The sequence below is a fragment of the Phaethon aethereus genome, assembly GCF_964289735.1.
Source record: "Phaethon aethereus genome assembly, chromosome: 2".
In the NCBI taxonomy this organism is placed as follows: Eukaryota; Metazoa; Chordata; class Aves; order Phaethontiformes; family Phaethontidae; genus Phaethon; species Phaethon aethereus.
In genome coordinates this window covers 20,207,474-20,221,399 of record NC_138582.1, presented here as the reverse complement: position 1 = coordinate 20,221,399, position 13,926 = coordinate 20,207,474, and the positions used below count along the sequence as shown (strand labels likewise).

General features: G+C 43.8%; 1 protein-coding gene across 1 annotated transcript; it reads right to left on the bottom strand.

Annotated features, from left to right (window-relative positions):
* Positions 1-439: 439 nt before the first annotated feature.
* KCNV1 (potassium voltage-gated channel modifier subfamily V member 1) lies at positions 440-9,721 on the bottom strand (the record flags this gene model as incomplete). Its single annotated transcript, XM_082014569.1, has 3 exons — positions 440-951; positions 6,931-7,457; positions 9,240-9,721. The coding sequence occupies 3 exons, from the start codon at positions 9,719-9,721 to the stop codon at positions 440-442; spliced, it is 1,521 nt and encodes a 506-aa protein (XP_081870695.1).
* Between the last annotated feature and the right edge of the window lie 4,205 nt (positions 9,722-13,926).

The following is a 13,926-nucleotide window of genomic DNA, read 5'->3' as shown; positions in this document are numbered from 1 at the left end:
TTTCACTCCTTCAGACTTCCCTTTTCAGATTTTCTTAATGTCTTTAACTTTTGTTCTTCCAATGCAAATACAAACCTTATAGTTCTTTAAAATTCAAAACACCATGGCAATCTTAGCTAAGACTTTATTATTATACATTAGCAAGGACATAAGATTCATAGACAAGTGTTTGCATCACTGTTTTACTTTGATGGACCCATTATCTCCCCTCTCACCCACCATGATCCAGTTCTGGAAGCAGGTATCAGAGCCCCATGAGAGAAGACTCCATATTATGAATTCTGCCTTTTGTATACAGTAGTTATCTCAGTCTGCCCAAGTAAGTAAAACTCCAGCTGGGAAGGCAAATACACTACGTGGCAAATAATAAAAAAAGATATATTTAATACTACATTTTTGAAGTAGTCTATTCGCTATACAAGGCTATATAACTTAAAAGTCAAAACCAAAAATCATCTGCTCCACTGCTCCTTGTACTTGCTCTCTCTCTGCTTTTTAACCGTAACATGTCCATGACACTGCGTGCATATATATCTCGCAAATTAACATTGATATTAGAGTCGCTGGATGAGTTCTTCATGAGTTTCTTTAAAGCTTCACGCTGACGAAGAGCAGCTTCTTTTATCTTCAGCGTAAAGTAACAGGCAGAAAAACGGTCATTTATTATAGCTATTGGCAAAGCCAAAACCAGTATTCCTGATAGTATACACATAAAGGCCACTACCTTACCAATGGTAGTGTCTGGTCTAATGTCACCATAACCAACAGTTGTCATGGAAGTTGTTGCCCACCACCAAGCACCAGGTACGCTTGTGAAGGTTGTGCCTGGCACGCCTTGCTCAACAAAGTACTCCACAGTGGAAAATATAGAGATTCCTACGGAGAGGAAAAGCAGCAGAAGGCCAACCTCCTCATAGCACTGTGCGATAGTCATCCCAAGAGACCGCAAGCCTGAAAGACAAGAAATGCTGTCAGTAGACTGATTCATGGAGCTGCTGCCATCATAACTTTGCAAAACATCTCTTACATGAAAGCTGGCTGCCTTATGTTTTCGACTGCTAGTGAACATGCCTTAAGAAAAAGGGGTGCTGCTCTTAACACTACTGGGAAAACGTGATTTATAGAAATAGATTATGATGTTAGACTGAACCACTGACATGATCTCTGTTTCCTTAATACAGAGTATAGAAATTAGTCTCGTTACTTGTCATTTGATCTACGTACACATATGATTTAGAAAAACTAACCAATCTTGATTCAGTAATTGGCTATAGCAGAAGATCTAGCACAATTTTTAAGAAGTTATCTAAATAACCATTAAAAACACACTAAAAACCACTTGTTCCCTACTTTCATTCTGAATGTGTCAAGCTCTTTTTTTTTCAGCCACTGTCGTATTTTTCTCTTGGACCCAGCAATCCTTAGTTACCAAATTTGTGTTCTCGGGTGGACGCTTAGAGCCTAATTCAGTCACTGAGTAACTTTTTCTTTGCTAAGGGCTGTTTTCAATCCTTTTATAGTTCTCATAGCCTCTCTTCCACCCCCTTTTGCCCCCCAAAAACCTATCATTATTTTTACCTGTAGACATCAAAACAAATAGACCATTCCAGCAGCAGCTGCATTTGTGCCAAAACTGGAGATAGCAAAGCCTCCCAATGTAAACATGATATTTTCCTGTTAATTCACCAAGGTACTGCATCAGCCCTATTGCGTGTGAGCTGCACAGGGAGTTCATGTGCAGATGACCACTCTCCATAACCCCCACATTCCTTTTAGAACGGCTGCCTCAAGGCTAGAGTGCCCGACAAAGCAAGCAGGAAAGCAAACAAAATAATAGTGCAATGGATAAATGTTGCACACATAAACAAAGAAGGAAAATAACAGGGTATCAACTCAGCTGAGACACATGGGAGACTGAAATCCTCGTTTGAATCACAAGTGATTTTGGACTGTTTTTAAATACTGTTCTTTAAAAATGTACTATGTTTTCCTTGATAAATGAGAAAAAACACAATGTTTATGAATTTCCCTTCATGGGGTACACTTCTACCTAAAACAGTGTTTGCAAAATAGCTTATTGGAGCTCGCTCTCTGCTTGCAGACTTCATATGCTCATTAAGGTAACAAGCAGTTCAATTTGCTTTTCTTTCCTCAATCTCAAACTACAAGATTTGACAATTTCTCCTTGCTTTTGGCTCTTTCTTTTCCCCTTCAGGTCTAATGGGTTTTAAAGTTTTTGTTTCTGTACAGCAAACAGTGGAAGTACACACTAGAGTTTGTAAGGAGTGGTTTTTTTTTCAATGTTTTCTTCTATGAACTCCAGTTAAGGACTTGCCCGTATCCAGGTTTTATATTACTATAACAATGGTCTGTTGGTTAGAATGTTTATTACAGTGATATAGTATAAATTTGCAATGCAAAGGGAATACGATATATCAGTGTAATCTTTTCTCTGTTAATATGACTGCCTCCACATTTTGAAAATGCACTAAGATAAGCAGTGTAAAAGCTGTGTGAGACAATTGCAAGGATCCAGATCAAACACTCATCTTCCAAAGTTACCATCATCAGTTGCCCTGTGAACCTCCCTACTGAACAAGGTGGAAGAATAAGTCCTTTCAAGTGACCTAGAAAGAAGGTACTCCAATTTAAAATTACCTCTGTAGCACTTCCTTTCAAAGCATAAATGACTACTGCAAAAAACAGGGTCTGCCCCTTATGATAGATCCTGAGAATAGTGTAGCTAAAAAACACTGCAACCGTTGCATAAAATAGGTCAAAATAAGGAAGAACAGGGCAGTGACTGATAACTCTTTGTATCACATTGATGACACCTTCAGTGAAATATTTCTCCTATGGTTAATTATTCTGACTGTTAAGGAGTCTGAATATTTTTTAGTGTTCTTAGTTCTGCTATCCTCATCTAAAACAGAGGCACTGAAAAACTGCAGAAGGTGCAGAATAATGTAACAGAAATGATTCAGTCCAGAAAAACAGAGCTCAAAGCTGTCTCAGTTATCAAAAAGAAAAACAGATATTGAAGAGTTATCTTGGTTATCATAAAGGAAAAGAATAACTAAAGAACCCTTTAATTTGTTAAAGTCAAAGCAAAAACAACAACGCAGAAACTATAAAATAACCCCTCCCCCCCAAAATCCAAATTAATTTGCTGAGGATACATAATCACTAGAATGAGTTATCAGTGAAATGATGGTTCTCCATCTCTTCATGTCTTCAGATGAAGTCAGAAGACATTTTTAGATGAATCTATGAATCCGACAACTTACTGGACTCCAGAGTTCATTCCTAAGTGGGAATCAGTTGCTGTATTCAAAAGAATAATATATTCTGCTATATTATATTGCAACTTTTAAAAATGTCTCTGAGCCCTAGCACACAGCCAAGCTAGGGCTGCTCCAGCACAGACACCTCAGCAAGTGTCATGACTTCCCATTGCCAGGAGCTGTAACAGCCTGGGTTACTGGTGCTGGAAGGTTCTAAGGTGATGTAACAGAGCTGGTGTGGGGCAGGCGAGCAGCCCCAGCCCTGGGGCCAGCAGGAGGAAGGGGAGGTCCATGCAGGTCAAGTTCCAACTCTCTATTGCCCAAAGGGACTTGGCCATACAAGCTGATATTCAGGAGCTTCAGTTTACACACAGCTTTTAAATCATCCTAAATTTTTGGCACTAAAAGTGCTGAAGTTTTGCTTTTTCATGTATCCAGAGGCATCTCATCCTGACATACGCTATAGCCTTCTCTCAAACATATGCCTATTGCCATCAGAAGAAAGATGCTCACATCCTACTTCTCCTCAAGGAGTCCATCTGTGAGTGCTTCCCAGAGGAGGACCAGCAAGGCTTCACACAAAATGTGGCCCCAGAAGGAAGCCAACAGCTGAGGAGTATCAGAGAATGTGAAAAAATGCAGATTCAGTTCACCTCTATTCTTGCAGCCACTCAAACACATAATTTTGTTACGTCAGAAGAGTGGTCTCAACTTCTAGCTTTGCATTTTCTGGGTAGAGGAACTACTGATTCCTCAGTTTCTCCTTGATGAAATACAGCACTTTGCATAAGTAATTACACACTCACTCCAGTATTTATAGGCATCATATCCCTCCCATTAGCTGGGTTCAGCTTTCAAAGGGGCAGAAATCATTCTTCCATTTCTTTTTCTGTCCCTTCCCCACAAAAAGGATTAATCTGCCATTTCTTTAAAAATAAAGTGAAAAAAACCAATGGATGTTATGTTTTTCCCCTAACATTTCTGCCCCTGAGAGCACAGCCAGGCTGCTGTTGGGATCCCAGCTTTGCTACGGGTCTGCACAGTGCTACAGAGATGCTCTCCTTGTGATCGTGATCACCCCTACTCGGTGGAAGGAGTTGCTGCCTGCAGCCACAAATCTTCTCATCTCTTCTGGTCTCGCACTCCTCTTGCCACACAAAGCAGGTAAGGGGTGCATGAAGCTTCGTCTGGTCTGAGAGTGCAGGAGTCGGAGAGAAGCTTCGCTGGGAGCCAGATTTAAGCTGCCAAATCCAGGACAAGAGAGCAGATTTGTTGTGAGTGCCATCCCTAAACACTGAGATTTTTCAGACTGCCTAGGTACGTGCAAGGAGGATGGTCTCTGTATGGTACTTATGAGGTTCATCTTATATTAGCAGGTGCGGTTAAGGATATGTTTAGAAGCACATTAACAAAACTTTCTTCTGCTACATACCTCTAGTGGTCAGAAATTACGTTTCTATTTTCATTTTTTAGGGCTATGTTCTCTCTTTAGTAGCAGCATCTCCTTTGACAGAAGACCAAAACAGTGACTTTCCACATTTAAATTATACAGATGTGACTTAGTGTTCTGGGCCTAAGTAGGCAGCAACCCTGAACTACAAAAGAAGCCAGCACAGCGACAGTAATTCTGCTCTGGATAGTTTAAGTAGATACGTATGTTGCTGCTTGTCTTTTGAAACTAGTACTTTGCTTCTAGTAGAAAGCCGATAGCTCACTTCTGGATTAGAAGACTAAATTTGATATAATTAATTAATTTCTACCTAACATGGAATTACTAAATTCTTAATGGCATTCAATATTGTGATATAAACTGTGGTAATATTTTGATGAATTTAAGAATAAACAGACACAAAAGTTTAGACCATCCCTGAAAGTTAATATACCTGAAGTTAACAGTTATTATACAAATGTCTGAAACATCTGTTTTCAATCTGATAGAAAGAGCCGTAGAACTGAGTTTCATAGGTTCATTCTGTAACAGTAAAATGTGATAAACTGGAACTTTATAACTAGACTCAACATACTTTCGGATCATTATTTTGTTATTCAGTGCAGAATTCCCTTGATGAGTTAAAATATTTTTCTTTTTTCCAAATACAATTTAGAGGAATGCATTCACATTACAGCTACCATCAAAAGTGTGTAGCAGCCTTTCTTGCAAAAAAACCCCACCAGACCCTGCACATATTATAATGAAGCAAAACAAACTCATTGACAGACTGAATCATTATAAGCTTCCTTTCAACGGCTTTCTAAGGGGCAGTTATGCATCAGTATACGCATAATCTAGGGTTGGCGAGTAAGATTAAGATACTTCCAAAACCGCTGTGATTAGGCGCAGTAGCATTAAAGCTACTCCCTGTCATCGGCAGGCAGGTTCGCCGCCCTTCAGCGGGAACAAAACCAGACACATTCCGCTGCTGCAAGCACACTGTAATGCCTGCTGGAGCAGGTCCAGGTCACAGGGTAGAGATGGCTCTCCAACAAAGAGAAGCATCAACCCATTCCTGCTCCGTGGCAGGAAATCCTGGAAGGGGATGTCGAGTGCCATGTAAGAATGACCATCACCGCCTTCAGAACAGGCTACTACTGCAGGACAGAGACCATGATTTACTATTAGGATCTTACTTGGAAAATGCCAAGCACTGGACAACATCATGGCATGGAGAGGGTGTAGTGGGAGTATGGCTTTTACTCTTTCATATATCCAGGCATGCACATATCATGAAGTAGTAATAAAAATGGGGTACACACAAGGGGAAACACAACACCTTCCAATCATGTCTAGCTTCCTCTGATAAATTCCCACTGGAAAACGTTATCTTTTATGCCTTCACTTCACTACTCAGAAAGCGTGAACAAAAATGTTCTCAGAAATGCTTTTCACCTTCCACTCTACTACCCCTGCTTGCTGTTCATCTGTTTGCTGTCAGAAGTGCTTGAACACTGAGGGCCCCACACCGATGGGTGAATGCTGCCTGAACCTGACACTGCTGCTCTGAGCTGCACCTCGGTCCATCCAGTGAACAGCCCCCAGCTGTGCTCCACATATCACATAGATACCAGTGTGTTCAACAGGGCCAGAGAGCCCCTCAGACCACTGCCCTGCATGATTAGTTTTTAACAGTTTTCTTGAAATATTCTCTACCCTGGTTGTTTTCAGGATCGATGATGTAGACAAAATCATGACATATTTCTTCGCATATAGCTCTTAACAAAACAAATAGTGACAGGTAATTATAAACTGTCATTAACGGGCTTTTGATAATACAAAAAGCATGGGTCAATGATCTCCGCTTCTTCTCTTGCTTCATCCCTAACCAAATCAACTCAAACATGTTTTTAAATTTATGACATTGTGAATGACTGGTGGATGATTTACAGCATGCAACTTTGGGGCCTGCTTTTGTAAATATTCTGTGCAAATAACATACACCGGCTTTATGAAGAACTAAAATTTATTGGAGAAGGCCCCTGCCACTCAATTGTCAATGTCCAAAAGTAAGATTTTCACAAGCCATTACTGCTAACATTAGACGGGGTAAAAAGGTTAGGCAGAAATGCACACAAAATGGGGGACTGTGCCCAGGAACAACTGTTGTAAGGCAGCAAAAACGAGAAGTACCACTGCCATGGCCAAAAGTACCTGTTGAATGTCTTCCCAGCTTCAGCATCCGCAGGGCTCTGAGCAATCTCAGCACTTGGACAATGCGCCCCACGTTCTCCAGTTCTTGGGAGCTCTCCCCACCACACAGGCTCTCCACCAGCAGGGTGATGTAGAAAGGTAAAATAGCAAGGAGGTCTATGATGTTTGCCACACTCCTTAGGAAGCGACACCGATCCCGTGCACACAGGAACCTCAAAACAAACTCCACAGTGAACCACGCAATGCACAGGTACTCCAGAGCATCCAGTAGTGGTGGTGCCAGCCAGCTTAGCTCTACTGAAATCAAAGCCATGTTGGCAATGGACACAACAACAAAAGCCATGGACAAAGTGCCAAAAGTCCTGGCTGCTGCAGAGGAGCCAGGCTTTTCCAAAACTTCCCAAAGTTTCTGTCTGACACTGGGACAGAGGCTACCAGAAAAGTCTTCTTCCTCATCTTGGGCATCCAGTTCTTCTGCTTCTTTCTTGATGTCTAAGGCTTCACTCAGCTCCTTCCTCCTGAAGTACCTGCCAAGAACCCCCCAAAAGAGATTTTTAATACCAATATGCATGTTTTTCTTATCCTCTACCACATGAAGCTTAAGAATATACATTAAAGTATACCTTACATGAGCTCAGAAAACCCTGATGTCAAGCATATGGTGGATGATTTTATTAATTGAGACCCTGCAGCATGTTTCAAGTGACCTGATATTTCTATTCCCTCATCAGTGACAGTTTGTATGTGAAAAATAATTTTATTCTGATAGCATGTTATTTATACAGATCATGTTGACTACAGTAGGATCAGCTACATTACTAACATGCATTCTTGTAAGCAATCCTGGCACAACCAGACCCTCTGTTTCAAAATTGTCCTCAATTTTATTCATCGTGTTGCATTTTTATTACATTGGTGTGTATCTGCAATATTAAAAGGCAAGGCATAATAAAAGGCATAGAGCTCATGGATGAAGTTCTGATCAATACACAGTAAGATGACAAATCTTATTTTCTTTAAATATATGGGTCCTCAAACAACAAAGTGCACAAGCCTCTGTGCCAAGCAGAACTAACAGATTGTAAACACATAGTTGAGTGTTTTGTTAGAGCAAGAGTATATTTACAGAACAATTTAATTAAATAAAAACATTCCTAAAGTACACACACAAAAAAATCCTTTTCTTTCACATGTGTATTTCTTGACTTCTGCAAATCTCAAGCCTTAGACAGAGGGGCTATACAATTTTGCCTTCATTTGATACACACCTACTCCTGCATATGCCAAAGAGGTCTGTAGCTACTTGTACCACCAAAGATGTAGGAGCTTTCTGTTACACCTATCAGGGAAGGAAGGAAGGGATGAAAACTAGGATCCAACTCTCTCAGCTGCAGAACTGGACCACACTAGGGTAGGATAACTCTAGTATCCTTTTGGGGTGGGGTTGCTTCTTTGCTTCTTTCTCATAATTTTGCTTTAGATAAATAGCAGTTATACTATTTGAAGAATTAATTTCTTCAGTACTAACTAACAAATGAGTAACACTAAAAATGGTGGCAAAAAAAAAAAAGTTAACTGCAAACAGAACTAACAGAAATGTCCTGGGGGTGGTTCAGTCGAAACCCACCCCATTCCTTTACTGCCTGTTACGACTTGTCTCCAGTGAGCCATGTTCCGCTGTTGCTGCTGTAAGCTGCTACATCCATGTGCGATGCTTCCCATCACAGCTCCCCTCCCGGAGCCATGCCACCCACATCCAGCCTGGCAGGTGACCACCCCCCCTTCTGCCTCTTCAGCTTGGATCTGGAAAACCTCCAAAATGAAAAGTGCGGGATGGGGAGGCTCCAAACCCTTGCAGCATCATGCCTGACTCCATATCCAATCCCTCTAACTAGGATAACCACAAACAGGATGACTGAAGGGACATCTCTCCTTTCACAACCTTTTTCATCTCTGGCATTTTCCCTTTCAAACGTTTTGAGCTTCCAGGGCCAGTCTGAAGCCAGTACAGGACAACCCAGATCCTGCCCCTGGCAGGGTCTCACTGTTTTGACCCCACTGTCCACCTGTCCCTCAGCAAAGGTCAACAGTGACCTCACCCAACACATCTCCTCCCATTTCCTACACCCATCCACCTCTAGAGTAGGATTCAGGACTGAACTCGTCCAGCTTTGAGCACATTTTTCCCAAAGCTCTAATACCTCATCTACCCCCACTGCTGGATCTCTCACCCGAGCATCCCTGCACACAAGTCAATGCTGAGCTCACCCAGCCCACGATCCTGCACACCACGTCTTCCCACAACTCACCGGTCTCTGCAACAGGAATCGATGCTGAGCTCATCCAAACCCCAGTACTGGATCTCTTGCAGGAAAGAGAGTGCACAAAGCTGCTCCATCACATGCAGCCTCCCTGTCTGGTAGTAATTCAGGATGTAGTGAAATGCCTGTGAGCTCCGGTCAAAGAAATATTCATTCTCCAAGAGGTTGGCATCATCACAAAGCTCAAGGAGGCCAGAGGCCACATCCCGGGCAGCAGAGACCACTACAGCCAGTTTGCCAAGACGGGTGTCAGGGTAGCAAGACAAAGTTTGCTGGGACATCACAAAGCGGCTGCCTCCTACATTGATAGTAAAGCAGTCCAAGGAGGGAATGACCTTCTGGAGCAGGGGTCCCTGCTCTTCCTCACTGGAGAAAACACTGGAGTCCAGGGAGCCCAGGGATGTGCTATCCCCTGGTTCCTCCAGGGATGCTTGGGAAGAAAGAGACATGCAGCAGGGAGGCGACTTCATCCTGTAGCTGCCAGCAGCAGCCCACACTCTCCTGGATCGAAAACAGCAAAGCTGCAGAGTAGTTTTGCAGTAGGGGGTGGTGGCCGGGCCAGCCTAAAAATGCCTGGCTTTGCTTTGGCTACCGTCCCAGGGAGACCTCGCCGTCCCCACTTCCCTCCAGCGATGCCTCCATCGGAGGCGGAGGTCAGGCAGGGCGCTGCCTACGCCTCTGAGGATATGGGAGGAACAAGGGTACCTGAGACGGCGTCACCTCGTGCTGCCCGCACCGGCACCGTCGGGAAGCGCCGGCACCATCTGCCCGCGACGGCCGCCCCGCGTCAGCGCTCATCTCCAGCCGCTGGGCCGAGGGAGGAGGAAACCAACCGGGACACGACAAGACGGAACGTCGGCTTCAGCGGGGTCTCCGGGCAGTCGGCGGCCGCCCCGCCGCGCCCTGGCAGCATCCCGAGGGGCCGCGCCGCTGCCCGGCCTCACTCCCGCCCGCCCCGACCCCACAGCTCCGTCCCCGGCCCCGGGGCAACCTCCCCCGCCCGCCCCGCCACCGCACTCCACCCGGAGCCGCTGCCGAAGTTGCCCCCCTCAGCCCGCCGCTGGGGCACCGGCCGCGGACCCGGCGTCTCGGCGCGGCTGCCTCCCCCTCGGCCAGCCCGGCCACCGCCCCGCCATACCTGCCCGCCGCCCGGCTGTGCCGCCCTCCTCTCGCTGGCAGCTTCCGCCCGCTCCCCCGGCTCCAAACTTCTGGGCAGTGCCGGCGCGCCTCCATGGCGGGTCATGTGCTGCGGGAGGCAGGCGGGAGCGGGAGGGGGGGTTGCTGCGCGGGCGCGGGGCGGGCCGGGCCGGGCCGGGCCGGGCCACCGCCCTCCCCGCCGCGGGGCCGAGCCCCCCCGCCCCGCCCGGCCCCGCCCGGCCCGGCCCGAGCGCGAGGCGGTGCGGGGCGGGGCAGGGCGGGCCCTGCTGCCTGCCCGGCGGCCGCACCTCCGCGCCCGCAGGGCTTCCTTCAGGGACAAACCAGACCTGCAAACTTCTCCAAGCGAGTTCGCAGGGCGGTTTTGAAGCCGCCTCCCTTTAATATACGTAAACCCCAACACGTTTCTAAATAGAAAACGTGTCCCCGCTTACTCCCACCACTACAAATCTGAAGTCACTCAAGTAAAACAGTCATTGTAAAGGCCAGGCGATGTACGTGAAAGAGCCTAATTTAACTTAGCTGCAGTCAGCCTGTTTTCCAAAATACTCAGGAATATCTTCAGCATCGTCCTGTGCTGCCTTTGTAGCTCCTCAGTAAAACAAGTGCAACAGTTAGGTTCACTCTCCTTACTACTCTTTCTCTTCTCCTATAAAACAGTTATTTCTGACAAATTTAAAATATTCACTTTTGCAAATTTGTTTTCTGCTGCCTCGTACTCCTCGCCAGGGCGGGTGGCTGCCTGCATTGCAGTGGAGCCTGCCAGGAGGGGAAATTCTGTAGCATGCAAAATGTGGCTTTGTGAGTCATGCCATCAGCGTCGTGTGTCGTACCACCAGCTTTTGATCCCTTATCACTTGTTGCATGTGCCCAGTTTTGTACCTTTCTCACATTTATTTCACAGAGGTCTCATAGCAGTTCATCTTTTGGAGAAAGGTCATCTTCGACATTTTATGTGCAGATTAGCTGACCATTTACTGTATTGCAGTGTTGCAACACTAGCAGCAATCTGCTCAGCATTTGCTGGTGTAGAAATCTGCTCTGGTGACTGTTGGCAAAAGCATTCACCCATCGGAGAGAATTCAGAGGAGAACAGCAAAGGTAGGGTTTCGGACCCATGGCCCAAGAAGAAAAGTTAGGGTGGGGTAGTTACTGTGGAGGGGAATGGGCATTATAACAGTCTTCAGAGATGTAAAAGGCTGCTCGCAAAGATGAAGGGTATAACCCGTTCTCCTTGGCCGCATTGGACAGGTGTAGTAGTAATGGAAGGACATTTAGCGTAGCCTTTAGGAAGGTTTCAGTGAAGCTGTGAAGGAGGTCATCTGGGACGTTGGTCTCTGTCACTGGTCATCAAAGAACTGGCTGGACAAGGATCTGTCAAGAATAGCAGAGGTGTGATATTCCCTTTCCTGAGGCAGGCTGGAAGGGTTAGATGACCTCCTGAGACTCCCTTCTGGCTCTGTAATTCTATATTTCAAGTGTGTCATAAAGAAAATAATTACTTATTTGCATAGTCATTCTACTTTTTATTGTTTAGAACAATAAAATTAAAAAAATAATTTAAGTGAAAAATCACAAAAATGTTTTCAAGTATAGCCCATTTTTAGTCCAGGATTGCCATTCAGGAGTGCAGTCCCTCTGATGGATAACACTTAAGCTAGCATTTAATTAAAAGTAATAATTAAAAAATATCATTAAGTCCATCAGTAAGACCAATTCATTTAGATCACCAATGAGAAGTAAGTACCTCAGAACAGCAAGATGCCTTACTGATTGTAATAGACCTAGTCATAAAACTTCTCACTCAACCTCTTTCCAAATGCCTCCTTCCAGTAGTCATTCTTTCTGTCAGCCAGAAAGACTTTTTCAGGCATATTTGCTGTGTCAGAAGGGAGATCTGAAAACACTCCTCTCCCATTATCACGATTCCCCCGTTAGTCCAGATCCACTGGTATTTCTAAGAACCTGACTACAAGTTTTGATTTTGTCTAGCCAAAGTCAGTATCTAATTCACAGCATCACTAAAACTGTAGATGACTTGTTCTGAAAATACCCTGATGTATCATTTTCAGCACATGTATAAGACTTTGAGATGCCATGTTCAGTTTTTTGCTTACCTGTGTCTTTTTATGGAATAATGACTCTATACAGGTATATTTCTGTCACTTCAAAGTTAATATTTTGTATGATTATCAAGTGTTCCAACTAGAGTGTTTTCTTCAAAGTGCTAGAGGAAAGCCATCTATAAGGTTATGCTCTCCATTAGTTTTGTGCAGTTAATATGCATTCTTCACACTCGCTTCTCATTGCAGGAAGGCACTATCACCAACAAACTTCCAGAGCGTCCATAACTTCCATAATGTCGATTCACATCACTGCAATTAGACAGCAGATCTGAGTATTATATAGTATCTTATTTCTGAGTTCTGCCTCTCTGCTAGTTGTAAATTTAGATTTTAATTAAAAAAAGAACTTTTAGAAAACTCTTCAGAAAATTATTTTCAAATGTACCAATAAAATAAAGCTGAAACAGTTCAAGGAAATGAGAAAAAAGTTTTATGAGTAGAACAGCTCAAAAATAGAGGATTTATTTTTCTACCACTAGAGACACAAGAAACAAGAACTACTGGCACATTTTTCATTTTCTGGGGAACTCTTAAAAATTCAGCTATTTGTTGTTCATGCTTATTTGTACATGAGGAACCAAAGCAACAGCTTTCATAATTTTATCATTCCCTTGGCAAATCCACTCAGGCAACCATATTCTTATGCCACTGGAGTAGTGGCAAAAACTAATATAACAGTATAAATCGGGGGTCATTTGGTCTAACTCCACCAGTGAAGTGCTGCTGCTGATGTGAACCATGGACATTTCCAAGGTGGTTTGGCTCATGGAATTTGTAATGTTGGATAGTACCATGTCTGCATGGTTCAGAGATGAAGGGTTTATACTGTACTGCTTTGTCGTGTCGGGAATATCTATAACAACTGAATGGTAGTGACATCTGTCTGAACTACTGTCTTTACCAGTGCTCCAGCTGATATTTCCCTGGTATGATACCACTGACTGAAAAAACAGATTTCATTATTTCAAGGGACAGTACAGCAAATTTTTTTCTGGCATGCTGAAATATGAGTTGCAACCCAATATGTCTGTTGTGGGAGTCGAAAAATTTGCTTCAGCAGAAAGCCAGCTGTTACAAAAATCTCTTTTATAATATATTTTCCTGATCTTCTGTACTCCTCGTGTTGAAAGCTATGATTTTATGACAATTGTGTAGTCACTTTTTCCAGCTGGAATATTGTGATGTCACTTTTTCCAGCTGGAATATTGTGATATACAGGAAAAAGCCATGTTGTGCAGGTCCCAAAATTTGTCCTTATCTTTTCAAATAGCCTTAATTCTTTTCTCACAGGAGTAGTGCTTCACAGTCAACTGATCGTAAGTTACTGGGATTTTTGACACATGATATTTCAAAATTTTTAAAGTGTTTTGATCTCATGTATTTGTGCTTATTTG